General features: G+C 43.7%; 3 protein-coding genes across 5 annotated transcripts in view; 1 reads left to right on the plus strand and 2 right to left on the minus strand.

Moving 5' to 3' along the window:
- The first annotated feature begins 5,064 nt into the window (after positions 1–5,064).
- Positions 5,065–8,615, plus strand: LOC310722111 (tripartite motif-containing protein 16-like). Its single transcript, XM_083534478.1, has 6 exons — positions 5,065–5,736; positions 6,538–6,633; positions 6,835–7,068; positions 7,213–7,399; positions 7,735–7,782; positions 7,897–8,615. The coding sequence occupies exons 1-6, from the start codon at positions 5,143–5,145 to the stop codon at positions 8,418–8,420; spliced, it is 1,683 nt and encodes a 560-aa protein (XP_083390604.1). The 5' UTR covers positions 5,065–5,142; the 3' UTR covers positions 8,421–8,615.
- A 2,821-nt stretch (positions 8,616–11,436) lies between these two features.
- On the minus strand, positions 11,437–18,471 carry cfap206 (cilia and flagella associated protein 206). Its single transcript, XM_083534472.1, has 12 exons — positions 18,216–18,471; positions 17,989–18,069; positions 16,164–16,254; positions 15,895–16,083; positions 15,560–15,718; positions 14,318–14,526; positions 14,097–14,216; positions 13,821–14,019; positions 13,409–13,549; positions 12,594–12,760; positions 12,245–12,388; positions 11,437–12,077 (listed from the first exon to the last, which is right to left on the minus strand). Exons 1-12 carry the CDS (start codon positions 18,321–18,323, stop codon positions 11,874–11,876), a joined length of 1,812 nt encoding a protein of 603 aa, XP_083390598.1. The 5' UTR covers positions 18,324–18,471; the 3' UTR covers positions 11,437–11,873.
- Positions 18,472–18,932: 461 nt separating this feature from the next.
- il20ra (interleukin 20 receptor, alpha) overlaps positions 18,933–27,588 on the minus strand; it is an 8,949-nt gene continuing 293 nt past the window's right edge. Inside the window, exons 1-7 of one of the 3 annotated variants that reach the window (XM_083534497.1) lie at positions 27,586–27,588; positions 25,930–26,068; positions 25,080–25,285; positions 23,891–24,063; positions 22,620–22,764; positions 21,794–21,933; positions 18,933–20,846 (exon numbers count right to left, since the gene is read on the minus strand). The exon at positions 27,586–27,588 is cut by the window's right edge and continues 293 nt beyond it. In XM_083534497.1, coding sequence (XP_083390623.1) covers positions 20,154–20,846; positions 21,794–21,933; positions 22,620–22,764; positions 23,891–24,063; positions 25,080–25,285; positions 25,930–26,068; positions 27,586–27,588 — 1,499 coding nt within the window. In that variant the 3' untranslated portion in view covers positions 18,933–20,153. The remainder of the gene's footprint in view (positions 20,847–21,793; positions 21,934–22,619; positions 22,765–23,890; positions 24,064–25,079; positions 25,286–25,929; positions 26,069–27,585) is intronic. The other 2 variants (XM_083534499.1, XM_083534498.1) reach the window with 2 other exon arrangements.

The raw sequence follows: 27,588 nt of genomic DNA on the forward strand, positions 1-27,588 counted from the left end.
TTCAACGATGTGGTGCTTCACTATAAAAACGAGCCTCACATTGGACCACATTAGTCTATTATCCATTGTGCTTTTCTACCTCACATTTCTCTACCTCAGGTAGAGGCGATAAGCGGAGGCGGAGGGGAAACTCGTTTTTTACTATCACTCCTGTACACTACGTATCCCTAAACTTTAACATTTTTACTTTTTCTTCTTTGCTTATCTAAATTTCCGTCACAATCTTCGCTTTCTGGCTTTGCTTCCCCATCTAGCAGCAGCGTCTCGAGCTCGTACATCAAGTTTTTGCTCGCGTATCAAAGCAAAAAATCGACCGAGTGACCGCTCGTACCTCGGAAAGCTCTTAGGTCAAGGCACCTGTATGTCAAGGTACCACTGTATAAAGATATGTATATATTGAGTTATGTTTATATTTGTGTTAATGTCCATACCTCAAACTTATCTCATTAATTACTTACACTGGTTCATTCTAAGGCGGTGGATTAAACTGTGCTGCCATGAGCAATTCTTACCAATACTGGAGTTTGCGTGTATTTATGTATCTCTTATTTCCACCATTCATCTGGACCATCTGATGCATAACTATGTCCTGGTGTTTCAAAAGCTCTCCTCCAAGTGCTAGAGATATGTTGGGGATAGTTTTCAGGAGCACCAGTGTTCCTACTGAGTGTACTTCAGTCACTTTATTCAACAATGCTTTCTGTGTGACCAGACCAGACCCGAGCTAAGGTTTGAAGCAGGAGCTTTCTCTCAGATAAGTCAGTTTCATTTTATCCTTGATGCAATACTTGAGAGCCCTGATCATCTCCAGAGTTGACTAGGACACTTTGTCCCAGCTCAAAGTTTCCACTCAGGCAATGCATGTTCTACAGAAGATTCAAATGTATTCTAATCTCACCAGCATCAAGTTGCCACTGCTGGGTTCCTTGAGCAAGGACCTTAACCATCACCCAATCAGCTGTACAAATAAAGTCATTGTGTCAGGGATTCACCCTGCCACGCCCCCCTCTGTAGCTGTCAGGGATTCACCCTGCCACGCCCCCGTCTGTAGCTGTCAGAGATCCACCCTGCCACGCCCCCCTCGATAGCAGTCACGCTGCTTCCCAAGATTACCGACAGCTGTGGCTCATGAAAGATCAGACTACATAAACTCACGTTCTTGAGTCACAGGCTGTCGGTCGTTATATTGTCAAGCTGGACAATCGCGTGGCTGCTCGACCGCCGGCTGTATATGCGAATTCCACTTCCGACTTGGATTACTCATTGCCGAAGGCTTTATGGATTATGCTTGGGACATTCGAACTCATAGCAGGCAACGCGTATCGAGCGGATGTCTTTGTTTGTTGTTTTCAACGGCTTATGAGTGTTTTTGTGTTGTACGGTTTTTTGAAATAAAAGGACAATGATCGGATTATATCGGCTTCCGCGTCTGCAGCCTGACAGAACGACCGACCTATACCGAACGCGGATTCGCCATTCCGCGATTCCGACCGCAACGGATCGGCAGCTGAACCCGGCTTCGGATTTCCTCCGGAAGCTCAGTGCCGCTTCTCGCGGTTCAGATCCACAGAAGCCGGATCATGAGAGCGCGGCTGCGCCACGCCCCTCAGAGAGCGCGAGGGGATTACCGGCTCGTTACTCGGGGAAAAAAGACGAATTGGGCGGATTTCTGCAAGGCATCGGCGAGTATGGGGCTGGTAACATTTCCCGGTTTCCTTCCGAACGAGCCAAGATTGCCCTCTGTATTTCCCTCCTGTCTGGAGAAGTTCTTGCCAAAGCCAGCTCACTATGGAGCGCCAAAGGGGGCAAATTCAGCTCACTCGCCGAATTCAGCGGGCTGCTTCTGGGAAAGTGGGGGATAGAGGTGTTGGATCTCCACTACAGTCCCCTTGAGGAGGAAGGTGCTCCATTCCAAGGTTCTCAAGAGCACGCGGCTCCGTGCCGGATCTCCCATGAGCCTGCAGCTCAGCCCCAATGTTTTGATGAGAGGGCTGCTTCATCTCAGGGTCTCTACCAGTGTGCTGCTGTGTTCCGGGGTTCTCGTGGACGCACCACACCATCTCCGAGCGTCGGCGAGCACACCATGCCGTCACAGAGCTTCTACAGGCGTGCCGCTCTGTTCCGAGGTTCCCGTGGGCGTGCCACGCCGCCACAGTGTCTCCAGGAGCGTGCTTTCCCGCCACAGAGTCTTCACGAGAGCGCCGCGCCACCACAGAGTCTTCACGAGAGCGCCGCGCCGCCACAGAGTCTTCACGAAAGCGCCGCGCCGCCACAGAGTCTTCACGAGAGCGCCGTGCCGCCACAGAGTCGTCACGAGAGCGCCGCGCCTCCACAGAGTCTCCAGGAGCATGCTTTCCCGCCACAGAGTCGTCACGACAGCGCCGCGCCGCCACAGAGTCTCCAGGAGCATGCTTTCCCGCCACAGAGTCGTCACGAGAGCGCCGCGCCGCCACAGAGTCTCCAGGAGCATGCTTTCCCGCCACAGAGTCGTCACGAGAGCGCCGCGCCGCCACAGAGTCTCCAGGAGCATGCTTTCCCGCCACAGAGTCGTCACGAGAGCGCCGCGCCGCCACAGAGTCTCCAGGAGCATGCTTTCCCGCCACAGAGTCGTCACGAGAGCGCCGCGCCGCCACAGAGTCTCCAGGAGCATGCTTTCCCGCCACAGAGTCGTCACGAGAGCGCCGCGCCGCCACAGAGTCTCCAGGAGGATGCTTTCCCGCCACAGAGTCGTCACGAGAGCGCCGCGCCGCCACCTCCGGTCACAGAAGGCGAAGTGACTCCTCCGAGTCCCTCTCCAGACGACGCCACATCCCAGAGCCCCTTCCAAGGCGACATCTCGCCCACGGAAAGCTCGGCTCGGCCCAGCTCCAGGTCCCTCCAGAGAGCTCCGCCCAGCTCCAGGTCCCTCCAGAGAGCTCCGCCCAGCTCCAGCTCCCTCAAGAGTGCTCCGCCCAGCTCCAGGTTTCTCAAGAGGGCACGACTCCGCTCCAGGCTCCTCCCGAGAGCTCGTCTCCGCTCCAGTCTCCTCCCGAGAGCTCGTCTCCGCCTCCGAGCGACCCCACGAGCTCGTCTCCGCTTCAGTGTCCCAAAGAGAGCTCCACTGATGTCGTGGACCTCCAGGCGAGCCCTTCTCCGCTCGTGGATCTCCAGGCAGGCTTCACCTCATTTCCAGGCTGCTCAGTAGGCTCCGATCTGCTCCTAAGGGTCCCAAGGAGCGCCCCTACGCCCAGGGGTTTCCCTGTGCACTCACCCCGGCTCCAGGACTGCGAAAGGGAAGTTGAACCGCTGCCCCCGGGTTCCACCGACGGCGACGGCTCACCCCACAGTCCCGCAGAAGGCGACGGCTCGTCTCCAGCGCCCGCAGAAGGCGACGGCTCGTCTCCAGCGCCCGCAGAAGGCGACGGCTCGTCTCCAGCGCCCGCAGAAGGCGACGGCTCGTCTCCAGCGCCCGCAGAAGGCGACGGCTCGCCCCCGGGCTCCACAGAAGGCGACGGCTCGTCCCCGGGCTCCACAGAAGGCGACGTCTCGCCCCCGGGCTCCACAGAAGGCGACGTCTCGCCCCCGGGCTCCACAGAAGGCGACGTCTCGCCCCCGGGCTCCACGCAGGGCGAAGGATCGCATCCAAGCTCCACGCAGGGCGAAGGATCGCATCCAAGCTCCACGCAGGGCGAAGGATCGCATCCAAGCTCCACGCAGGGCGAAGGATCGCATCCAAGCTCCACGCAGGGCGACGTCTCGCCCCCAGGTCCTCTTCAGGACGACGGATCGCCCACAGGATCCCCGCACGGCGACGTCGGTCCTCCAGGTCCCTCTGACGGCGACGTCGGTCCTCCAGGTCCCTCTGACGGCGACGTCGGTCCTCCAGGTCCCTCTGACGGCGACGTCGGTCCTCCAGGTCCCTCTGACGGCGACGTCGGTCCTCCAGGTCCCTCTGACGGCGACGTCGGTCCTCCAGGTCCCTCAGAGGGTAGTGCGACGTTCCTGGTCTCCGCCCGGGACGTCCTCCGCTCCCCGGTCATTGTCATGGTTGGCGTCCAGTTCCGGTTCCCCGCCATGGAGATCGCTCCGGCTCCAATCCCCGCCAGGGGCTTTACTCAGCCTCCCGTCAGCACCGAGGGCGTGGCTCCGTTCCGGATCCTCCTGCAAGGTGTTGTTCCATGCCGGCTCTCCGCAGAGGATGCTCACCAGGCCTCCGTTGCTCCCAGGCGTCTAAGGAGGCCTTCCTCGGAGTGCCCTGGCCCGCCTGGCATAGGTGGGTTTTGGGGCGTCAGGTGTCGCCCCTGGATGGGGGGGTACTGTCAGGGATTCACCCTGCCATGCCCCCCTCTGTAGCTGTCAGGGATTCACCCTGCCACGCCCCCGTCTGTAGCTGTCAGAGATCCACCCTGCCACGCCCCCCTCGATAGCAGTCACGCTGCTTCCCAAGATTACCGACAGCTGTGGCTCATGAAAGATCAGACTACATAAACTCACGTTCTTGAGTCACAGGCTGTCGGTCGTTATATTGTCAAGCTGGACAATCGCGTGGCTGCTCGACCGCCGGCTGTATATGCGAATTCCACTTCCGACTTGGATTACTCATTGCCGAAGGCTTTATGGATTATGCTTGGGACATTCGAACTCATAGCGGGCAACGCGTATCGAGCGGATGTCTTTGTTTGTTGTTTTCAACGGCTTATGAGTGTTTTTGTGTTGTACGGTTTTTTGAAATAAAAGGACAATGATCGGATTATATCGGCTTCCGCGTCTGCAGCCTGACACATTGTAAGTCTCTCTGGATAAAGGCGTCCATGTAATGAATGTAAGGAGAGAATGAGGAAGTGTGTGTAAAGAGTAATGTGATGGGCAGAGTCAGAGAGGAAGACTGGACAGTGGCCAATGATCTGGCTGGAGAATCTCACTTGTGCAATAAATCATTTATTTACAAAATGTCCCAATAAGAGCTGTAATGATTAGCTTATTATTCTGGATAACTAATAGTCATGGAGTTTATCTTCATCTTCATCCTTTCAAGCTCCACCTACTCTCGCATTCACATTGAACACAGAAGCTCAAAGTTCATTTAGATAAAACACTGAAATCACATTGAGGCTTCCTCTGTGTCTCTTTATCTCTTTTTCTATCTCTGTGAATGTGGGCAAAATGGCCGAGGCCAGTATTTCAGTAGATCAGGATCAGTTCATCTGTCCAGTGTGTCTGGATCTCCTGAAGGATCCGGTGACTGTCCCGTGTGGTCACAGTTTCTGTAAGGTGTGTATTAATCAACACTGGGATCAGGAGGATCAGAAGGGTGTCTACAGTTGTCCTCAGTGCAGAGACACTTTCACTCCAAGGCCTGTTCTACGCAGAAACAACATGCTGGCTGAAGTGGTGGAGAAACTGAAGAAGAAGACTGAAGTCCAAGCTGCTTCTCCTGATCACTGTTACGCCAGACCTGGAGATGTGGAGTGTGATTTCTGCACTGGGAGAAAACACAAAGCCGTCAAATCCTGTCTGGTGTGTGTGACTTCTTTTTGTGAAACTCATCTGAAACCTCATCTAGAAGTTCCTGCTTTAAAAAAACACACATTAACTGAAGCCTCAGTAAAGCTACAAGAGAAGATCTGCTCTAAACATGATGAAGTGCTGAAGATCTACTGCAGAACTGATCAAAAATCCATTTGCTTTTTGTGCATGTTGGATAAACATAAAGGCCATGACGCTGTATCAGTTACAGCAGGAAGAGCTGAGAAACAGGTGAGAACTCGTCTAATGATATTTCTCATTGAGATTCAGCAGCTTTGGTCAGTTACAGCATTTAACTTCATATTTTCTGGTCTCATGTGAAGTAAATGTATTTTTACTCAGTGTTCTTCATAATCAGATCAGAGGAGTGAACATTTAATCAGCCAACGTCCATTTTACACCTGAAACTCGTCCACATGAGAGAAAACCTGAGTGAACTTTAATAGTAATGATTTCTCCTAGGGGCGCAATTAACAGTTTTAAGGGGGGTATACAAGACAGAATTTTGGGCCCCCATATATATATATATATATATATATAAATGTTATATTATTAATAATTAAATAATTTGTATTGTTAAAGAAATGTAATAATTTGCTATTGCATAATATGTTACAATATAAATGATATAATGAATATAAATGATTTTCATTTTTTAATAAAACATTTTCAAAAAGACAGATGTATAAAGGAAGAGAAATGTAACATATCAATTGACTAAATACCACAACGAGCTTCTAAACACATTTTAACTTATGCAGTCTGTAGACAAACCTCATGCGTTTAATTTTATTCATGAGTAAACACTCTCTCAAAGTAAAAAAATAAATAAACATTTTCATTCTATTTTCAGTTTATTTTATTTACAGGGAATTAATTTTATTTCACCACAGTGTTATTATTTAAAATATATGTGTGTATGTAATTTTTAAATTTTTAATTGATGATTGTGGGGCCCCCTAGCGTTCTCTTGGGCCCATATGCCTGGCATACTCTGCACCCCCCCTAACGGCGCCCCTGATTTCTCCTCAGAGTGAGTTAAAGGAGCAGCAGATGAAATCCCAGCAAAGAATCCAGGAGAAGCAGAAGAAGGTGCAGGAGCTGAAACAGGCTGTGAACACTATAAAGGTGAGCAGTGAGCAGAGACGGAGCTGCTCCTAGAAACACACACAACATGGACAACATGGAGTCATTTAGAGTCCCAGTGACAGAGGGAATGATAGATATGTGTGTGTGTGTGTGTGTGTGTGTGTGTGTGTGCGTGTGTGCGTGTGCGCGTGTGTGTCTGTGTGTGTGTGTGTGTTTGTGTGTGTGTGTGTGTTCTAACAGCTCAGTGCACAGACAGCAGTGGAGGACAGTGAGAGGATCTTTACTGAGATGATCAGCTCCATGGAGAAAAAGCGCTTGGAGGTGATGGAGATGATCAGAGCTCAGGAGGAGGCTGAACTGAGTCGACCTGAACGACTCCTGGAGGATCTGGAGCAGGAGATCACTGATCTTCGGAGCAGAGTCACTGAGCTGGAGCAGCTTTTACACACACACGATCACATCCATTTCCTCCAGGTAACACATACTGTCTGATCTACAGAACCAGCTGTTCCTCACACACTCTCTAAAACACCTCTCATTAAGGGAACAATAAATGTCCCTGTCTGACATCACAAGTGTGTCTTTACTCTGAGATCATTAGTTACTCTCTTTCTGTAGAGTTTCCAGTCTCTCTGTGTCTCTGCTGGACGTCAGTCTCCTCCATTAGTAAGACCAGATTTTCACACGTCCAGCATCACTGTCCATCAACATCACTTATCAGATGGATTGAGGAAATATTTCTCAGATCTGAAGATGAGACTTGAGGAATTCTGTGAGGAGGAATTTAACAAAATCCCTGCACAAGGTAAGAGGAGCTGTTCCTGCTGGAGAAACACAATGATGGAGGTCTTTACTCGCTCTGTGACAGAGTGATGTCGAGGGGTCAGTCTTCATTCCTGAGCATCAAAGTTCTGCACAGTTTAGAGTTTTTAACACTCACCTGATTCCAGTCTTGATGATGAACTGCTGATGTGAAGGAGTTTGTGTTCGAGCTGAGAAACTCTGCCCTCTGGTGCTTAATGAATGAAGTCTTACACGTGACCTACACACGTTTTTGATCTAAACACGTTTCTGATGATTGATATAAATCTCTGATTTTATGTGTTTTATCATCTGATCATTTTATTTCTGCCTCCACAGTTCAGTCTTTTCTCTCAGAGCCACAGAGCAGAGATGAGTTTCTGAAATGTACGTTTCACAAACACACACACACACACACACACACACACACACACACACACACACACACACACACACACACAGTGTTTTTATTGTTCAGTTTGTTTTTCTCTTTTATTTTAGATTTCTGTTATCTCACTCTGGATCCCAACACGGCACATCGTAAACTCATTCTGTCTGAGAAGAACAGAGCAGTGAGATACAGTGAGCGAGAGCAGCAGAACTCCGATCATCCAGAGAGATTTCACTCCTGGCCTCAGGTGTTGTGTGAGGAGAGTGTGTATGGACGCTGTTACTGGGAGATGGAGTGGAGTGGTGTGGGTGTGGACATTTCAGTCTCATATAAAGACATCAGAAGGAAAGGACGAGGTGATGAGTGTAGGTTTGGACGCAACAATCAGTCCTGGAGTCTGTGGTGTTCTTCTTCCTCTCTCCGTTTCTTTCACAACAACATTAAGACTGATCTCAGAGTTCCATCACCATCCAGAATAGGAGTGTATGTGGATCACAGTGCAGGAACTCTTTCCTTCTACAGCGTCTCTGACACCATGAAGCTCCTCCACAGAGTCCAAACCACATTCACTCAGCCTCTATATGCTGGATTTGGACTTTACTCTTCTACTGTAAGATTTTGTGATCCAGAATAAAGTGTGCAGTGTTTGATGTAAAATTCCTGCACTTTACCACATTGTTGCTCAAACATCTGTCTTACTAGCACTCAATCCAGATGCACAAAAATATTTCCATTTTAATAATTATAACATATTATTTATTATATAATGATTACATTTTTTTTAGAATTCACTGTTAAACAAGAAATTATTAGAATGTAAAAAATTAATAATAAAATATATATATTATCAGATAATATCTCATGGCCTTGGCATTGTGAAGTTCTGTTTGTTTCATATTAATGAATCTGTCATTAAATAACTTTAAACATTAATAGATCAAGAACAGAGCAACATTTTCTACCTGTTAAAGTCACACTATATATAAATTAAACTTTGGCATGAATGGGATTTTTCTGCTTTTTTTTTTTAGTTCTTTCATGATCCTGAAATTAGATTTTATTCAATGGTTCCCACTGCAATTCCATCCCCACACCACAGGAGGGAACCATCACCTGAATACTGAGCACACAGAAAAGTTACCGGTAACGCGTTACTTTTGACAGTAACTAATACTGTAACGCGTTAAAAATAAATTAACTCCGTTACTGTATGGTGCGTTACCCGTTACTTTATTAAATGAATGAATTTGGGCTGAAGTGTAGACTACAGTCTAACTTGTTTACAGCAGAGACGCATTGTAGGATTGGTGGATGAACCACTGTAAACAGGAAGAAGACGCGCTGTGGGCGTGTCTCCGTTTATTCAGGTCTGTGCGGCAGTAATGGCGAGTCGAGGCGAGAGCAAGACGAGTTTCTCAAAGTGGAAATATGATCATTATTTCACTTTAGTTGAGTAGAAATACAAAAACTTTTAAGTCAAATGTAAGTTGTGTCTTTCTGGTTTGAAGCTCGTATCTACTGCGATAAACAGCAACTCCAATCTGTTGAAGCTGCTCCAGGACCTCCATGCTAGAAGCTAGAAGCTATGCGCTAACCCGGTGTTCTACATTGTTGATCGTTTTCATACTTCAGCTGTGAAAGGAACATGTTTCAGAGCTCAACACAACAGCAGAAGCCACTTTAGTTTTTGATTGTGAATATATTATTCAGCTTGTTTTGTTATTTATTTCAGAAATCCTTGTGATATATTCAGTATGTGCAGGTCTGACTTTAATTTAATAGTGTTTAAAAATGACTTTGTGTTTGTTTAAGTCAGTTTTGTGTTTGTATAAACCATAACGCATAAAAGGGCATTAATGGGAACATTAAAGAAAGTTCTTTAAAAAAGTAACTAAAAAGTTACTTTTAACAGTCACGCATTACTTTTTGGTGTAAATTATCAACAAAGTAACAGTTACTTTTTGAATGAAGTAACGAGTAACTGTAACTAGCAACAATTTTTTAGTAACGAGCACAACACTGGGTTTTAGTATTCATAAACTATGCTCACTCTAAATACTGCAAAAAATATTGTAATTCCTATTACACACCAAGTTCCATTCCATTGTTTTATGTTCTTTGCTCTACCGTGTACCAACCTTGTTTGCCTCTTTAAATTTATTGTTTATTTCTGTGATTTGGATTTGTTTGTTTCCTGGACTGTTACCAATTGGTGTACAGAACCTTAAGCCTGCATCTGCAATTATAATATTGGATTGTATTTAGGATTTGTTCTGTTTGGTTTCAATAAAATCCCACATATGGATTCTAACCCATCTTTACAGAATACTTCTCCAACTGGGAACTGGAGCAGGAGATCGCTGATCTTCAGAGGAGAGTCACTGAGCTGGAGCAGCTTTCACACACACAGCTCACTGCTCACCTTTATAGTGTTCACAGCCTGTTTCAGCTCCTGCACCTTCTCCTGCTGCTCCCGGATTCTCTGCTGGAATTTCATCTGCTCCTCCTTTACCTCACTCTGAAGGGTAAAGAGTGTGTTCTGGTTATCAGTAAAAGTGCGTTTGTTAACATTATCAGTAAGAAGGTGGGAGATTATTAACTGCAATTCAAGTTAAAGTTCATCCATAGCATGAGTCTTCCTAACGAGGTAAAACACACACACACACACACACACACACACAAAACGTAACATTTTTCATTTACTAAAAGCCCTGATGTTCTCACACCCCCTGAGTAGATCCTTATTAAAACCCAATTGTCCAAGAATTCAGCCTGAATTGTATCCTCACCTCGTTCTTGCTTCTCCACGATTGGACGTCGTGTTCGCAAAAACAAGAAGACACCTCAGTCTTCCTCTTCAGTTTCTCCACCACTTCAGCCAGCATGTTGTTTCTGCGTAGAACAGGCCTCAGACTCAAAGTGTCTCTGCACTGAGGACAGCTGTAGATGCCCTTCTGATCCTCCTGATCCCAGTGACCATTAATACACACCTTACAGAAACTGTGACCACAGTGGATCGTCACTGGATCCTTCAGGAGATCCAGACACACTGGACAGACGAACTGATCCTGATCTACTGAAATACTGGCTTCCACCATTTTTTCCAGAGGGCGATACTTGGGGATGGGGAATTGTGTGGTGTGAAACGAGGGTCCTAAGGCATTTATAGATGTAGAGAGTGGGTGGAGCTTTGGAAAGTGTGTGGAGGGTTAAAGGGGTGTGGCTGTGTGAGTGTGTACGGAGTTCACCTTATACTCATTTTATAATTTGTTGTAAGAGAGATATTTGCTATAATTTGAATGAGATATCAAAAGCCAAAGTGTACACACACACACAATTTCTGGATTATTCCTTCAAACCAATGACAGATTTCACTTCATTTTTGTATGCACACTTTTTAATCCATTTACAGTTACATTAATATTCGTTTTCCTCAGCGACCTCCATTTTTTTTTCAGCATTCCTCTGTCCTGAAACTGGAGACTCCTTCCATCAATATGAAATCAAAATCCAGAATCTCAGCAATGTAATAAATATGAAATAGGGATGGTAGGATTCAGCCAGTCGGTACATTGGCATAAACGTTTTCGCTATGAGGCATCGATTTTAAAAAGTGTGCATCGGGTGGATACAAGTTGGCATTTGCATCGTTTTGAACATTTTTGCGATTTTATTTATTTATATATCATTATTAGTAGTATTAATGCACCGTTTTATTATTTAGAAAGTGACCAATGATTATGACATATCGCAACACAGAGACTGGGGCGTGTCCTGAGAGTCACATAGAACAGAGATTAACATGGCAGAGGTAGAGCTGTATTTTTATGTAGACAGAACAGGAAAAGGCATGTGAAAGGGCCATGCGTTAGAAGTCTTAAGCAAATTGATGATTTGCTGTTTGAACTGTTTGGTAGCTGCTTCATATGTATCTTTAATGTATCGTATCATTGGCTATGCTTCGAGATTTAGTCATGGAGGTGCACATCACTACAACAAACCAAAATACACTATACTACATCAAACATAGGTTAATATTTTGAAACAATATGAAATAAAAACAGATTTGCATTTAAATTGATTTCAATCATATTTTGATCATGTGAGTGGTTAGATGTCCTTTTCCTCTCAGGCCAGACAGGTAGATTACAGGTTTGGGGAAGTGACTCTGGCCGTCCTTCTTCGTCTGGCAGGCGACGTGTTTCGGAGGAAACGTCTGAGAGGTGTTGTGTCGTCTCATGTGGCTCAGGTCGGTCTGCATGGAGCGGGACATTTTACCACGCAGGTTAGCCTGGGAATATGTTCAATAAAAAACTTTATTAATACAATGATTAAACTTATTATTATTATTACTTAAATATCCATGATAGACAGTGTACATTTTATGGCCAAAGTTTTGTTGACACCTAAACCTGAATCTGGGGGGCTTTTTGACTTATTTCAGGTGGAGCTACTCACCAGCTTGATGGCTTTTCGTCTCAGCTCCCACTCGTTCCACTCGTACGTCTGGACGATGTTGCTCTCCAGCAGGTGTGTATCGGTCTGAGTGCTGCTCTCGCGTTTGCTGACCGCTTTCACCACCAGCCGATCGCCCGGACGCACCTGCGAAGGTACCTTCATCTCGTCAGCAGCTTTTCAAATACCCCTAATTGTCTAAACGAGCAACGCTTTGAATCTCGGCGTTGCTGATTCACATCTGAAGATGCTACAGAAGTGTTTCTTTTCCTTATAATTGCGTATTCTCTGGGAAAAAAAACAATGTTATGCTCAGCAACAGGAGTTAATAGAAGTCATACGTCCGTGATACCTCCTGATGAAGCTCGAGCAGCAGAATGAGCTCCGGAGATCTCTTCGCTCTTTCATAGATCTGCTCGATGTACTCGTCTGCGTTCGAGGCGAACCGGTGCGCGGCTTCCTTGGAGCTGAAGCTGTAGTATTTCTCTCTGTGCTTCAGGACGCCGATGTTCGAATTGCCTTTGGAAAGGAGGAGATTCAGAAATCTGGCATTTTCAGCTACAAACCGCATTTGAATTCCGGATTTGATCAATTCTATGCAAATGAATTATGGTGCAGTCCTGAGCGTGGTCCGCCTTTTCTTCAGTTCCTCGTTTAAGACTTTTCTTTTACATCTTTCTTTCTTACTGTTTGCTTTCCGACGCACAAAATTGTGTCATAGCTGTAGGTAGCTAAGACGGATTATAGAGATGAGCACGTAATGGGTAAATCGAGCAAAAAGTTTTCGCACTGATCGATTTAGATGTGTGAACTTAGCTTAGCTATCTGTGCTTACCTAGTTCAATAGTTATCGGGACAGAGAAAAAAATTCTACAGGCCACACCCCAATCAGAATGGAGAACACAGAGGAAAAGCAAAGGGAGAAGAATGCTGTGTTTTCTTCCGAGATGTTTTGCTCTGGTACGGTTTACGATGTCGAGCGCGTAACAGGTAAATTGAATAAACAGTTTTCACGCTGATCAATTTGGATGTAATTGAATTTGTGCTTAGTTTAGGCCACGCCCACAAGGCCATCGACGGATTTGAATAAAAAGCTCTCAGTTCCGCTTTTAGGACTGCTCTTGATAACATTTATAAAGCAAAAAAAACAAAAGCTTGACCATGAACCTGGTAGCAGAAGGCCGTTCTTCTCCACAAGAGTGTATCCACACACACCCCTGTACTGAAGAAAGAGTTGCTCGAAGTTATGCGTGGTCTCCGGCAGGATCCACTCGTGCGACTCTGTTTCGGCTGGATCCACTCGCTCCTCTGACAAAACACATAAAGCAAACAGAGAAATAATCCAATCGGGTTACAGGAAAACACACGTTGATATCAAAAGTATTGGGACACCCGACATTCCCACCCGTATGTGGATCTTCATCAAACCTGAAGACACATGATTGTCTTTGGATGGGGCATAAAATATCCAGCATGACCCAAAGTGCACAATAATTGCTTTATGAAGATATGCTTTCCATGGGATATGGAAGATCACCCCACAATCTAGTGGAACATCTTCCTATAGGAGTAAGTGTACCTGAGCTCTCGGCTATTCTTTCCATGTCGGATTTGACCGTCACGCCCTGCAGCATCTGATCCAGCTGTGTGTTTTCCAGAAGCTGCGACTGATCCGTCAGGAACGGCCTCAAGCTCAGCGCCACATCCCTGAGCATGCTCAGCAGGACCATCTCATCCTGAAGCCCCATCCACAGCCTGGCTACCTCCATGAAATGAGGCTGATGAGAGACGTTTCGGATTATCAGAAGTGGGTCGAGATTTCAATAAGAAAAATGCACACTAGCAGGAAACTTACAAACACTTGGGAGGCGGGGACAGCAGTTTTGGTGTGAACTGTGGCCTTCAGGACGCTAATCCTCGACAAGAAGTCGTTTTGAAGCGCCTCCACTTGCTTTGCGCACGTGATCACGTCGGCCTGGTGGACACAAACAGATTATGGACTGGAAAGTCCCTATGTACAGTGCTAGCATATGAATTAGCTCTAGATATTTGGACGTATTTAGAAGGAGAACTTGCCAGGATGAGTTTGAGGAAGGCTTCGTGTTGGCGGGAGTTGTACAGAGCCTGCTTGAGAAGATCCGTGTCAGGTTTGGCGTCTCCGTCCTCCACGGGGCATCTCTCCAGCAGAGCAGAGGTGTATTGCCAAGTCAGACGCTGCGTCCCCTCTAGTTCACCCTCTATGTCTGAGCTGGCAGCAGGAAGAGCCTGGTTCAGGACGGCCAGCACTTCACCAGAGAACCACCACACACACACACACACACACACACACACACACACACACACACACACACACACACACACAGAAATTGATTAATGTTCCACCAGTGCAATCACCATCCTGTCACATGTTCTACATTTACGAATCTTATCTTATATAAACCTCAGAACACTGCAAAATATTGAATCGATATTAATCGCCTGATTGTCGTTAGTTAACTCGTGATTAATCGTACATTTGTATCTGTTTTAAATGAACCTTAAATAACTACTTTTCAAGTGTTTAATACTCTAAACATGCGCATAAACAAATATTGATTTATGCAAATGTACGTTTATTATTAGTGAAACCAAACTCAACATAAAGCATGAAGATAAAATATTCTTGTAAATGTTTTAAAGTGATGATGGTGTTTTAAATTCCGCGAATCATCAGGACACCAAACGGAACTTTTGTTAAGTTTCCACACGGACGGTTTTAATTGCCGGATGTACATATGTTTACCGTTTATTCGTTTTTATCTGAGTAAAGAAAGGACGTCGTGAATAAACGCTTGTTGCGTTGAAAGTTGTAATTTCGCCTCTCGCATATTTATTCATTCACGTTTTTAGCCAAAATGGTCAAACAGAAATGCTGCGAAACGAAGTTGCGTTAATTACGCGTTCATTTTGACAGCTCTGGTAAATACATGTTTTATAATTTAGATTTGTAACGTAAGATTTTCACTAAACTGTATTTTGTGCACTTTGGGTCCTGCAGGGACGGGTTTGGGGTCTCATAGTTCAATTAATCTTATGAAGAACCATGTGTGGGTGGAAATGTCTGGTGTTCCAATACTTTTGGCAAAGTATTATCGCCTGTGAAACGACTTCCTAACGTTATAGCAGATGTAAACATTCGTTCCTTCTGTCTGAAAGCCTTAAACATGAAACACATCCCAATATATAATGTTCAGACGGCCTCTGTGGCGCTATAAGTTGCTATAGAAATGCTAACCTAGTTCAACAAATGTGATGTGATGAGACGTGAAGTCCACTTACGGTCCTCGATGCTGTGTCCTCCTTTCCCTCTGTTCTTGTTGAAGAGGCGGATCCCGGTGACGATCATGGTGAGTTCGTCCAGCTGCTGTACTTTGTCATGTTTCAACAGGGACATGAAGGCGGCCAGTTCAGACGGTGGGAACACACTTTGCAGGGCGGCTATGATAAACACACACACACGTAGCTACTGTAAGAACCTACTATTGGAACAGGAAGCGTTGAACGATGTCCAATGTCTCGTGTTCGACTCAGAACCTGGACTTTCATTCGTATTATATTTTACTGTGTTGTAAAATAAACAAAAGTTTGTGGGCGTTTTAAGGTGGCCGTCTCACCTGTGGCTTCTTGTACGTTGTTGGGGTCGGAGGTGGATCCGAGGCTGGAGCTCTGAAGCACGTACGTGACGACGGCGCGGTAAAGAGCGTCCAGCTCGTCCCGGCTCTTGGCTCTGCTGTCCGTGATTTCCCGACACACCGACAGGAGGCACATCTGCGAAACCTTTCGGTGCTCCTCCACAAACTCACCTGCGAAGACGGAGAACGGGTTTTTACACAGAAGAAAAACAGGAGCTAAACACAGAACAGCGAAGCCGTTTAAAACTTACGTCGAGACGTGTAGTTCATATCGAAGTGGACCTGCATTTTGATGGTGTCCAATGCTGGGCTCTTCTGGTCCAGCAATCTGTTTACACACAGCTGAAAAAACACACCATATTTATATATGTATTATTCACACACACACACACACGTGTTGATGGGGCTTGTAATGGGATTTGTGAGTTCCAATCCCGGCACTATACCCTTGCCATTGCCGGGCCCCTGAGCAAGGCCCTTAATTCTTAGATGGTGGTCAATAAAGCAGTAAGTATATATGTAAATCAAAATGTATTCATTGAACGTAGATCATCTGACATACTTAAATAAGTTAAATATGTCTTTGTATGACAATTATATTACACTAGTTATATTATGTTAAGACAAAAAAGATTTTTAAATGATTTATGCTTCATAACAAACATTTATTTCTGTTACAATTCACTAATTATTAAGTTGTTCACAGTTGTCTTTTCATAGATTTGCAGGTTCAAACATTTTACTTTTACTGTTAAATGGATATTTCATTTACATGAATATCAGCTTTAAGTTTAAAAGAACTTGAAATTAATCATTATATTATTTTTTCTTTTTTTACCCATGTTTGTTATTTTGTTAACAAAAAATTATTTGTGATTTAACATTTAATACCGGAACCCCCCCCCCCCCCTGCAGTACACCCGCAGACCCCTAGGGGCCGCAAAACCCCGGGTGAAGACCCATTGTACAGTATACGGTATTCCTGCCACGTTCTTTCTGAAAAGATTTTAGTCGTGTGATAACAATAAAAGCATTCAAATTTCTATCCTCACACATGTTGCATGAGGCTGGATTTAAATGGTATTTATTAATGATATTCATCTCTATCAGGGTCAAACTCAATTGCACAGGGGGCCAAAAGCACACTTGAGGTCGTGGGCCGAACAGGATAAACATTTATTGAACACACTAAAACAATGTTTTTTTTGTTTTTTTTTACATAAATATGAATAAAAACAGACAGGAATATTATTCCAGAATAAATCAACTTAAACTTTAAATAACTTAAAATATTTTGCTCTCCATAAAAACATCTCCAGTCAAACACCAGACGTCTCACAGCTTCATCATGCAGATCTTCAGAAACTCTCCCTCAGTAAATAACCGGCTGATGTTCCTCTGATTTCTCCTCTGTTTTCACACCAGCTTCACTTTGTGATTTTGCTCTGGTGAAAAACATCTGCTGAAATGTCAGATTCTTCTTTAACTCTTCTACTTTCTGGATCTTCTGCTCTGCATTCAGGTTCTTCAGCTTCTCCTGATGTTTTGTCTCGTAGATCCGTTTCAGATTCAATTCCTTAATTACAGTCACATTCACTCCACTAATAACACACACGTGTTTACCGCCAGTGTCAGTAAACATCTACTCAGAGTCAACTTTTCTCTTCACCACTGTGAGGCGCTGTTTCACAATAACTGTACAATAGAGTTAAATACATTAACAGAAGCTCGACTTGATTGACGCTGGAATGTTCTCAGGTAGTCTAGTGTTCGGTAAGGCGGCTGAAGCGCTGCATTATGGGATCTGTAGTTTGTGTTATCAGTGCTTCATATCGCCGGGACATTAATAACAATAATAATAGATCTTTATAAAATCATCTCGCGGGTCAGATTTGACACTGAGTTTGACACCTCTGATTTATGTGAAGACACTGATCATGTTAATGATTTCTCACAATAATTATCAACAATGATTTAACAAGGTAGAAAACAGCTATTTTCAGAAAAGGCTCGCGGGCGACTCATGTGGGGACCTCGTTGGTGACCCCTGATATAGAGGACAAGACCTCGTCGTACCTCGATCAGTTTCTCCACATCTTTGGTCAAAGGTCGATCGACGTTAAAGAGATTCTTCGGGTCTAAAATGACAGCTTTTACCTTAGAAAGAGAGAGAGAAATTATATTTATATATTTTCTATTATATGAAGTGATTCAATGCACGGTGTGTTTATAGCCACTTTATAACGACATGCACGCTTAATAAAGGAAAATAAATAAAATTGGATAAAATGAAGGAGACTCACCATGAAGGCAGCGAGGGTTTCAGAGACATCTTGACCCTGCAGGGAGCATTTCTGAACAATCTCTCGGATTATTTTCTTAATAACGCTTTCAGCTTGTGCTTGGGACATGATGGGGATCGTTATTTTTTTCTGTTGTATAATAAAAACAGATAAAAGGATAGATTAAAATATAGATGTGTGTTATTACACACCTGTGTCTAACGGACTGCGCATTTACACAACGGCTAGTGTAGCGTGGTTGGTTGTCATGGAGACGCGAAAACAAAATGGGGTGTAGTTCCAGGAATCGCCAGAGGGGGAGACAAATCCCCGGATACACACATTTTATTAATATTAAATGTATTAATAGTTGTGTATTTATATTTGTGTATATGTGTAATAATAGTTGAGTACTTGTGGTTATGTATTTATAGTTGTGTGTATATTGTGTATTTGTAGTAGTATATTGTCCTTGTATGTCTTTTTTCTGCTCTATACAGGAAACTATATTACATGTACAGCGCCTGTGAAACGTGAGGAAACATCGAGTCTATTACAGTTTTAGAGAGAGAAACTATTGTGTATTTATGGTTGTGTATTTATGGTTGAGTGTTTATAGGTGTTTTTATAGTTGTGATCTGCTGTCGTCTGTATTTTGATGTAAAAATCCGAAAAACTCTTGAGAAATCTTTTCCCTGACCACTAGGTGGCGAAAGAGCAAAAAAAAGAAAATTTGGGCCAATTCTAATGTTTCATGTTTATTTTGTGATCAAATTTATAATTAAAATATACTTTATTTAATTTATACTTCCATAAAAATGTAAAACTGTTAGTTTAACATTCCAAAGTAAAATAATAAAACCATTTAATAATACAGAAAAAAAACGACACAAATCCTTCATGTGGCAAAATTATCAAACTTCAGTTTCTTCCTGCTGGAGTTTTTTCACATTCAAGAGTAAAATGATACAAATAAAAATAACAATGGAAATTATACTGAAACAACAAAACACACAACAATACATAATAATCATCAAATCAAGTTGATGTATCTTCATTTGTCCCTGAATGTGTAACATATTGTATTTATTGTTGTGTATTTGTGGTTGTGTGTTTGGCTTTTTATTTGTTTTTTGTGCATTTATTGCTGTGTAGTTGGTGTGTAATTATTGTTGTGTGCATATACTGTTGGACAATTTATAATAATTGTCTATTGTTGTGTATCTATGATAGTGTATTTGTGTATATACTGTTGTGTATTTATGGGTGTGAATTTGTGTATATACTCTTGTGTATTTATGGTTGTGTGTTAATGGTTATATTTATATGGTATATATTTGTTATGTATATACTGTCATGTATTTTTGGTTGTGTAATTCTTATGTATATATTGTATATAGGGTTGTGTATTTCTGATTGTCTATATGCTGACATGTATTTATGTTTGTATATATATATTGTTTTTTGTATTTCTGGTGTATATTATGGTTGTGTATATATATTGTTGTGCACATGTTGTCTATTGTGTATTTATGATTGTGAATTTGTTGTTTACATACTGTCATGTAGTTTTGGTCGTGTAATAAATGATTGTGTATTCGTTGTGTATATACTGTTATGTATTTATGTTGTTTTGGATTTTGCACTACATGTTCAGTTATTAGTTGTAAACTGTAGACTGTAAACGCTCTCTTTCTCTCTCTCTCTCTTTCTCTCTCTCTCTCTCTCTCTCTCTCTTTCTCTCTCTCTCTCTCTCTCTCTGTCTCTCTCTCTCTCTCTCTCTCTCTCTCTTTGTATTTTGGCTGAACTTCTGAACAGAGTAAAAGTTTATATTGTACGCAATGAGATAAAAGTGTTTGTGTGCATCCAAAACGTCCCTCAGGAGGATCTTCACAAGTGAGAAGGACGTTTGAGGTTTCATCAGTATCGCTGTATTTGACCTCGTTATGGAAGGATGATCTACTCAGAGGTGCTCTGGACCTGCAGGTCCCAGTCTTGCTCCATCTTCAGGAGGAAGTCGTTGTCTAAAGACTCCTCTGAAGCCTGCTTGACCACCACGCTGGTGAGGACAGGACGGCTCGGGGGCAGCACCACGTCTCCATTCCTCTTTGTTGTCTCCGTGGTCTCCGAGCCGACCCTGCTGAGCAGCGGGAAGTCCAACTGGAGCTGCCCGGTGTCTGGAACCCAGGTACAAAATGTCTGCATCTCTCCGGTTTCTTCTTCTTCATCATCTTCATACATCTGTTCTGGCTTTGGCGCTCCAGTCTGTACCATGTACGAGTTGACTCGTCCCGGTGCCGCTTGAGGGTTGTAGGGGGAGCAGGGGACCTGGATTGGGTCACCCGGACGCACCAAACCGTAATCCTCCTTCAGAGATTCATGGCTGCTCTGTAGACCTGCTGATGGTGCCTCGGATGTCTGCTGGACGTTCTGCGATGCGTACGTCGCACCTGAAAGTCCTTCCACGGGAACGAGCAGCAAGCGCTCCAGAACGTCTGCTTCAGGATGGAACGAGCCGGGGAAGCTGGATTTGGATTCCCCTGTGCTCAGGTTGGTGCTGTTGATGATGATCACATTTATGCTGGGCTGGTGCTTTTCCGGCTGAAACATCTGCAGTTTCCTTTCCGCGTTAATGTCCTGCTGAATGTCCTTCTACAGTAAGAGGAAGAAAAAACATATTCAGAGGAATAAAGCTAGTCTAGAGTCTGAGCTAGGCTAATTAGTTAGACATTAAGGCATTCTTGGGTTTTAACACACTCATTGGCATGAAGACACTGTGAAGGGAACGTGATTACAAAAGTAATTGCTAATAATTGCAGATTAAATGCATTCCCTGAATTCCACCCAAAGGCGTTGGAGCCTTCTTCGACCTAGCATGCTGCTCGACTAGCTGATCAAGGAGCTCTCTATTCCAGAGCGAAAGCCGAAATAAAAATATGCAGGAGAGCAACATTTCAGAACCCAGGACACACCCTTTTCATGTTAAAGCTCATCATTATGAAACTCCTCTGAGGAGACTATGCTAATCTACATACACAAGTTTATGGTACCTGGGTACACTGGCATTTTTTATACGCTATTTAAGGTACAGAACCCTAGTATCCTAGCAATATTGTAGTTTAAGAACTGTAGCTGAGTACACTAGAATTATCGATACACGAGTTTAAGTACGGTACCTAAGTACACTAGCGTTGTTCATACGCTAGTTTAAGTACATACTAAGTACATACTACACATCACCTACATGATGTGTATCCAAATCAATTCGGTTTTATTTGTATATCGGGTTCAACAATGATAAAGAGGTTATAAAGCCAGAATGCATAAGTTGGTACCTATAATTTGTCATGAAGTCTCAGGGAGTTTTTCTTTGCCACTGTCGCCACTAGCTCGCTTAGGGATAAACTAAAATGATGCGAAAATGTATATTTGGGGTCTATTGATTTTTTTACTGGGACAGTGTGAATTGTTAAAAGCGATATAAATTGAATGTAATTAGATGAAATGGAATGGAAAAGAATGGAAATGAATTCAATTGAATGAAATGGAATTGAACTGAACCTGTACTAGTGTGTTAATGGTTTAGGTCGGGGACTCACCACGCTCTTGGGCAGCCCTGGTTTGTGACCGAAGATGTAATAATATGCAAAACTGCAAACTGTAGCTAAAACAAAAAGGCATACAGCGGTGGGGATGACGCCCCCTAGCATCAACAGCTGCATCTGAGATTTAACCGGATCTGAAGAAAGAAAGAAAGTAATACAGGTCAGTTAGAAGGAAATTGTGCATGTGATAATAAAGCTCAGAAATTCAGGTCTAGGTGCAGATGGAAGTTTATTTGAAATATTCACACGTGCCTATCCTGTCACTCTGTGGTCATGTAATGACACAGAGATTTATTATCCAGAGCTGATACTTCCACCCTTCCTCTAATTTAACCTGTTTCTCTGACTTTGCCTTAGCCACACCTTCAGACTAGCAAGTAAAACTCAATCTGGTGTGTGTGTGTGTGTGTGTGTGTGTGTGTGTGTGTGTGTGTGTGTGTGTGAGTGAGGTGGAGACACTTAACCATAAAGTCATGTCCGAACTAAGACTTGAATTGTGTGTGTGGTTCAGTAAAACTCCAATCGACTCATCAGATCAGTCGTTACCTGAGTGTGGTCCGATGTTCCTACAATTCCCCACTCAGCACTAAAATTACAGCTTTGATTACTAGAAAAAGGGTTTAGTACTAGCGGTTAGCTAGACTGATCTGAGTACGGATCCGATATACAGCCGATTTTTCATATACAATTTAGCTACTGCTAATAAAAAAAAATAAGACCACGCCCAAAAGGAAAGCCCATTCATTGTGACTACAATGTGGACGTGTTGTATTTTCCATGCAGTCACGGATAAAGTTCATGTGAAGATCGATGGTTTTACCGTCGGCCGTGGAGACGCAGGTCCATTTGGAAGGCACGCTGCTCAGAATGAGGGACTGCGAGAACACCTTGGCTTTCACGCAGTACTCCGAGTTATACTCCAGGGGGCCGTGCTGCAGGAGCTTTTTGTTCGTCAGAAAGAACAGCTGGCATACCAAACAAAAATCAGTCAAGATATCAATACAGTGAACTATTTATCCATTTTTAGTCGTATATATTGGTGTCTACGGAACACTCTAAACCTCCCCGCCCTTGATGTTAGACAAAGCAGTTTCTATAGTAAACGTAACGTAGCACAATAAGAGACTTCTGACCGATCAGAGCGCATAAAAAGATTTTGAGTGCCTACTGCAATCTACGAGGGAGAAGTTTCCAAATTTCCTCTCATTTACAATGACTGGGAGGCAGAACACATTTGGAGAAGAGCACTAACAAGCCTGAAATCCTATGCTAATGATAATGGGAACATAGTCTAATGTCTCACAAGTCCTCATTTGAGCATCTTTTCAACTCATACAGCATTCATGTTGGAAACATTTGATTTATGTTTCTACTCCACATACATTATATGGTTTTGTTTGTGTGTTTCTGGATTCCAGCGTGTGACCTCCACACATGGGGCGTCACCTTGAAGCTCCAGAGTCTTGTTCTGGTGGTTTTAACACTTCGACGCTCAAGCGAACGAGACCTGACACCACTTTTATTGTTGCTGAGCTCCGGTTGTTTTTCCCTCGAACCCCGGGGGCAGGAGAAGCTGATCCGCAACCTGAGACGTGTTCTGAGATCAGGCGTCTTTTTAAACACTTTTTAGCCTCGTCTCAGGTCTGAATATCTGTAAGTGGATACTGTTTGTGTCAGTACCAATGGACGCTCAAAAAGACTGTTTTTTGCTTTTTTTACCTGGTTTTAATACTGAAGGACGTGAAAATGCCCCGGTTTCGAAGGTTTGTAGACCACTGGACCATGGAAACCGTTATCTTCATGGAGATGGCTTTGTTATGGAGGTTTAAGTCTCCTAGTTCAAGTGAAGGAAAATTTTTACGCTACTGCCTCCAAAAAAATCTGTGGTAACAGTTTGGAAAGAAAGGTATCCCAATATTTTTGTCCCATCAGTCGATATATTATATAATGTCTATAAAAAAAAAAAAAATCCTATTTATCCTATTCTCATTTATATGATTCGTTCCGAGCGTCCTTTGATTAGACCAAACCCTATACTAAGATCAGACCCTGTATCGCGATCAGATTTCATACCATGTTTAGACCCCGTACCGTGTGTTTGCTCCTGTTGATGTACACACTGATGTTGTACATCATGTGAGGAAAGATGTTGAACATGGACTGGCGTTTCTTCCCCGGTTTCCTCCATCGGAACGGGCCGTTTAGCTTTACCTGTATCTTGTTCTCCACCACGCTTACGTTCACCACCGGAGGCCCCAATATGGCTGACAAACGGAAAAACAAACATAAGTAGCCTGAAATGTACTACAAAAAAAACTCATTATATATTACGGTTTCTATAGTAACAGCAAATTCACTAATATGAAATTTTTTACCTCACATTGCTAACGTTAAAACAATTATATAAATGGAAGGAGTCTTCATTTTCAGGACACGCTTTGGGCTTTCTTAGTACTGATACCTTATCCTTGAAATGTAACTCCAAATGGATAACAAGTATCCTTTGTTTTGCACGGTGGTAAGGTTTTCATGCGCCATCGGTATTACTTCCTCAGGCCTCGAGACAAACATGACCGAGTTCCTCTGTAACGCGGACAAGGTCAGGTTTACTGATATCGCGCTGAGTGCTGCGTTATTGAGGATCAAAGTGCGGCTCCTTGGCCGAGTGTCTTTTCTGTTGTAAGTATTCATCATCAAAGAACTGTATGGCGCAAGTCGTTGTTGTGACATTTCATATTCCGCCGGTGGATCCATGTTCCTGGTGTTGATTCATCATTGAAATGGCATTTATAGCATTCGACACGTTTCTGAACACCTTTACATAAAACTCAGGTTCTTTTTGAACATTCCTGTTCCGCATTGAGTCCTCGAGTGCTGTTCTAAGAGCTTCACTCATTCTGGAAAGATGTTCCACTAGATTTTGGGGAGATTGAGAAGGCATTTGGTGGCCTTCCAATTCGTCCAAAAAGGGTCGGAGCTCTAAAGCAGGAGATCTTCCATCCCATAAAAAGCAGACCTCATAGTTCGAGTCTCCTGTTCCAACCGCATCCTATGCATCTAAAGACTTTGTGAAAACATTTTTGTGGAGAGTAAAACGTACAGTTGGAGAAGGCAGGTATCCTAAAACTTTTGCTCCACGGTACGTGTCTATCCGATATATGCGCGACTTGGAATAGTGCATCATGCTGGAACAGGTTTGCAATACTTTTGGTCCACTGCGTGTATGAGGCTCAATCAGTGAAACCCCCCCCTGAAAACTCCGCCCCATTTTTCCACTCACTGTCGGTGAGTTGGAGACGTCGCTCGGTCTCGGTCCACTCGGAGCAGCCGTTCGGCCTGTTAGCTCTTACTCGGACGTAGTATTTCTCCTCCGTGTCGCTGGTCTGCTCCGTCACGTCGCACTCCGTCTGATTGATGTTAGCGCACTGCTCCACCCGCCTCCACGCCACCTCCGCGGCCCCCCCCATGTGCGAAGCATCTCCATATCTATCACAGTAAAATTAAAACACACATTTAACCTCCCAATATGAGATCTATACTTTGAGGTTTCCACAGTAACATTAGTAACATAAGTATCATTCACGTATGGAAAGGGGGGGGGGGGGGGGGTTGGTTGGATAGATACATACTCTGTCAAATTGCAATACAGTCTCCATTAGGCCACGCCTCCTACCCGCTACAGCGTGAGACCCTGCTATGTGCTGAACTAGCCTTATTTTTATATCTTTATGGAATCGTTTTTTTAATGGTGGAAATCAGATGCTGGAACAAGCATTGAAGAATGGAACTGGATTCGAAAAATAAATACCCTGGAAAGCGATCTAGGGTTATGAATCGCTTTCGGCTGATATCGCGTGATATTAGCTGCTAGCTAGGACTCAATAATGACCTGACTGAAAAAAAAACATTTATTTTGATAAATATCTCCATCCACAGAACCTTGTGGATGGAGATACCACACACCTTTTATTTGTACGAGGTCCAGACATTTCTTTTTTGGAGAATGTCCCCATAAACATTCATACAGATACACGGTGTGTTTAAGGGGGATATGTGTGTGTATACGACAGTAATGTAAGCCCTCTGCCCCTGGGGCGGCGTTCTCGCTCTCCATTTCAGTGTCTACTCACATCGCATACTCCAGCGTGTAGGTGGGGTCTGGGGCGTCGGCTGTTCCCGGGCTCCAGTGCACCATGTTCTTCAGGTTGACCGAGTGGAAACGGACATCTCGGGGTGCAGCGAGATCTTCAGCTGACCGTAGTTCCAACACTACGAGGGGGGAGTCTCGTTAGTGCTTTATTCTACTACATACAGACATATACAGTAATGTGCGGCGTCTCTGAGTTTCAGACACGAAATCTAGACATCAACAAACCGCAGCAAGAACCCCGTCGATCTCCCCGATTTTCCTGTGTGTACCTCAGTTTCCTGTGTGTGTGTGTGTGTGTGTGTGTGTGTGTGTGTGTGTGTGTGTGTGTGTGTGTGTGTGTGTAAACTGAGATGAAAGTGCTCGTTGAACCTACACTGGAAAAAAAACGTACGAAGACCAAAACTAAATGTCAGGAGGTTTTAAAATCTCACGCAAAATTTTTTATTGCATTTTATAGCAAATCAACCAAACTATTCATTGTGTATTTAAATATTAATGTATACACAACGTTTAAATACTGAAAATATATCAAATGTGTATTGAAGCAAAAAAAAAATCCATATAGGAAAAAAATAAAGGCTTTAGTTTGATTTTGTTTTTAGGGAAAAAATTGAGAAATTGAAGGACACACGGAAAGAAAATATCGTGACACGTATCGTATTGTAAAAATGTTTGAGTATCATGATATGATGTTTCTGTCAAATCGCTCAATTCTAGGTGCAGGTAATATTTAACAATTGAGAAGAAGAAGAAGAAGAAGAAGAAGAAGAAGAAGAAGAAGAAGAAGAAGAACTAAGAAGACCATGTGTAAAAGTCCAATATCGCTTATCAACAAAATAAATAAATACTGAACCAGGCGCGTTTCTCAGAAAATGACTTTTTCCAGATTTGCTGGAATCCAGAACATTCTACATTTAACTACAGTGTTCCATTTCAATATATGGATGATATAATGAGTGGATGAAAGTGCTGTGGAGTCCAAATGGAATCAGACTCCCTCACCCCCCACACTCACACATGGGGGTGCAAGTTTAGTGGTTTGGGGTTGTTCTGGAATGTGAAAGTGAAATCCTGAACCAACATTGCTCCATTCCATACATCAACATACACAAACTCTTTGGAACAAACGTCACCGGCCATGAAGACGATGAATCATACAAAGCGTACGTCCGAGGCTCTGGAAGCGTTATTTCGAGAGCACACAATTATTTCATGGAACGTTCTGCCCAGTCACTGCAGCTAGATCCTACTGAACTGCTCTGGGATGAACAGGAAATCTTTACCTGGTGAATCACATCTTTCCAAAGAATATCAGCTATCAGAATATCTTCATACCCTAACATTATGTATTGCATAAAAACCTAAGCAACATGGACGTGTCTCTAAAAACGACCAAACGTTCGAGAGGTGGAACAACAGAACACCTGGTGAGATGAAACAAGGTTCCTCCAGAACAACAACAATGAGACCGGGGGATAGGAGCAATGTGTGACCTTAAATCACTCTCTATATATAAATATCTGTGTGTGTGTGTGTGTGTGTGTGTGTGTGTGTGTGTGTGTGTGTGTGTGTGTGTGTATTACAGGTGCGCGTGCCGATTGCGGTTTGGGACGCAGCCCGTGTTTCCGGCGCTTACCTG

The sequence above is a fragment of the Silurus aristotelis genome (assembly GCF_946808225.1).
Source record: "Silurus aristotelis genome assembly, chromosome: 28".
NCBI classification, from domain to species: Eukaryota; Metazoa; Chordata; class Actinopteri; order Siluriformes; family Siluridae; genus Silurus; species Silurus aristotelis.